Source organism: Otolemur garnettii, unplaced genomic scaffold, assembly GCF_000181295.1.
Source record: "Otolemur garnettii isolate 467f Iridium unplaced genomic scaffold, OtoGar3 scaffold00099, whole genome shotgun sequence".
Classification (NCBI taxonomy): Eukaryota; Metazoa; Chordata; class Mammalia; order Primates; family Galagidae; genus Otolemur; species Otolemur garnettii.
The window spans coordinates 2931227-2933569 of NW_003852494.1; the positions used below are offsets into that span (position 1 = coordinate 2931227).

Consider the following 2343-nt stretch of genomic DNA (forward strand, 5'->3'; position numbering starts at 1 on the left):
TTTTTTTTTCATTTCTTCATATCTTGGCTTTGCCACTTAAACACAGTGAAAAATCATTTCTCTATAGAATTACCGTGCTGGGCTCTGCTTGTAGCTCAGCAGCTAGGGCCCCAGCCACATACACCGGAGCAGGCAGGTTCGAACCCAGCCTGGGCCTGCCAAACAACTGCAACCAAAAAATAGCCAGGCATTGTGGTGGGCACCTGCTACCTGGGAGGCTGAGGCAAGACTGCCATGGCACTCTACGGAGGGCCAACATAGTGAGACTTGAAAAAAAAAAATTACTGTGCTCGAGGAAGATGTAAAGGTTCACCAAAATACAATCTTATAATCCAATCACATGATCTTCACAAATGACAAAAGCATACCTGTATACTCATATTTAAAGGGTATAATCTTATTTCTATAAACTCTATTCTCTTGTACTGTGTTTCCACACTGTTTCCCAAAGTGCTTTTCTAAGCAGTTAAACATTATCAAAGCAACTTATCTATAAATTTTGTAGTTTCATCCCAGATCATGCCCTATTCAGTTTCATGGCAAAGCAGTTTTCTAATGTTTTAGTATTTTAGTAGTTTACGCTGGAGAAGATTTCAGAGGGATAATGAGCAAAGGGCATACAAAGAACTTGTTATAAGGCACTTTATTAAAATAAAAGTGCTTACATCCCTTTAATGTGTTTATCAATTTCCTGAATAACATAAGGAATATTTAACAAATACTGTACACCAATTCTGTCCCTTGTAATAGTAGGAAAACAGTATTATTTTAGTAAGTTTGTCTGATCCTCCCACCTTCCTTTTACATTTTTGCTCACCATGGTACTGCCTACAGCATAGTTAACTGGTCCTAAAAAAGAAGGGTGGGGAAATTTTTAGCCAGTGTTTTCTGATACCAACTGTAAAATGCTGCAGAAACCAAAAAAAAAAAAAAAAAAAAATTCAAACAAGAATTCCAGGTAACTTAAATTAACACCAGTTTTGAGAAAACCATTTTTATTATCATCACCACCCAGCTTATTTGTGCTGGATTATGTACCAAATGGCCAGATCTTCTAAAGAACATCTACATAACATTTCTTTCATGTTTCAAGAGATGAAAATAACTGTACAAGGTTAAGTACAAAAGTACACAAGACAGTGGACACGAAAAAATTCATGTATGAGATTTTATCCCACCTGCAGCTGTTAGATATTTGAAAAGTAGAATTTATGAACTAAAAAATATTGTCCTTCTATAGTCCTGTCAAGTTTAATGGAAGTGGGTTTAACCTGATTACAACACTAACACCAGTATCACTGATCTGATATTTACAAAAAAATCGTATTTTTCAATAAATTAAAGTCAATGCAACACCCATGCAAGCTAGAATGCTAGCTGTTTGGTGAACAAGGACTTGACATCAGAACAAGGAGTCTATAATCCCAAACTTTACATGTGTCATCTTTTTTGTTCAAACTGTATCCATTCCTCGCATTGATGATGTGAAACCCAAACCCATTCCTCTTTGTGTGTGGGTTTGTGATCTTGCCATTTCATACTGAGCATCTAGATTTCTAAATACTTCTTCCTGTTGTTTCAAAGTCTTGTAACTGTCTTCATCGACTGAGCTACATCCAGCTTCATCTTCACTCTAAATATCAAACAAAAAATACGGTACCATTAAATCCTATTTTCAAGATATAAATTTGACCCAAATTACCTTCTATTCATTCATTAAACACCTCCAGAGGGCAAGGCAGTCTTTTCTAGTGGAATACAGTAGGATGCAACATAAAAGTAACTTTAGCTTAGAGCAGTAGTTCTCTACCTGTGGGTAGCAACCCCTTTTTAACAATGTAAATACATTGTGGCATTAGGAAGGTTGAGAACCACTGTTTTAGAGGGATTGCAAAAACCACATAATATGTGGAACTTGACTGGGGTTGGGGGGCTCATGCCAGCACTTTGGAAAGCAAAGATAGTGGAGAACAACTCTGAAGATGGCATCTGAGTAGGGGCTAATAGCAAATGCAAAGTTCCTCTGGTATGCTCCAGAAATAGCCAGCTTAGTGGAGTTTAGTTTAAGCCAAATACTTATTTCCTCAACAAAAATTCAATTGCCTAAGTAATAACCAACTCTATTTTATTTATACATTTATTTGTCATATTTAAATTTAATCCTGCATCTATATAAAGTTTGATAAAAACATAATCTTCTACAACCAAACCCCCCCCCCAAAAAAAACTTTTTAAAGAAAGGCATGTACAATTAATCCTAAGAAAGAAGTATTTTTTTCCTGCAAATTCATTAATTCCTTTTTAAAATTCCACCCCCCCCCTTTCTGGGAGTTTTTTTTTTTT

The 2343-nt window shown here is 35.9% G+C and overlaps 1 protein-coding gene across 1 annotated transcript in view; it reads right to left on the bottom strand.

The window, feature by feature from the left end:
- Positions 1-628: 628 nt before the first annotated feature.
- The window catches only part of RSRC2 (arginine and serine rich coiled-coil 2), a 21308-nt gene continuing 19593 nt past the window's right edge, over positions 629-2343 (bottom strand). Inside the window, exon 9 of the mRNA XM_023516830.1 lies at positions 629-1633. Within this exon, the coding sequence (XP_023372598.1) occupies positions 1454-1633 (180 nt within the window). The 3' untranslated portion in view covers positions 629-1453. The remainder of the gene's footprint in view (positions 1634-2343) is intronic.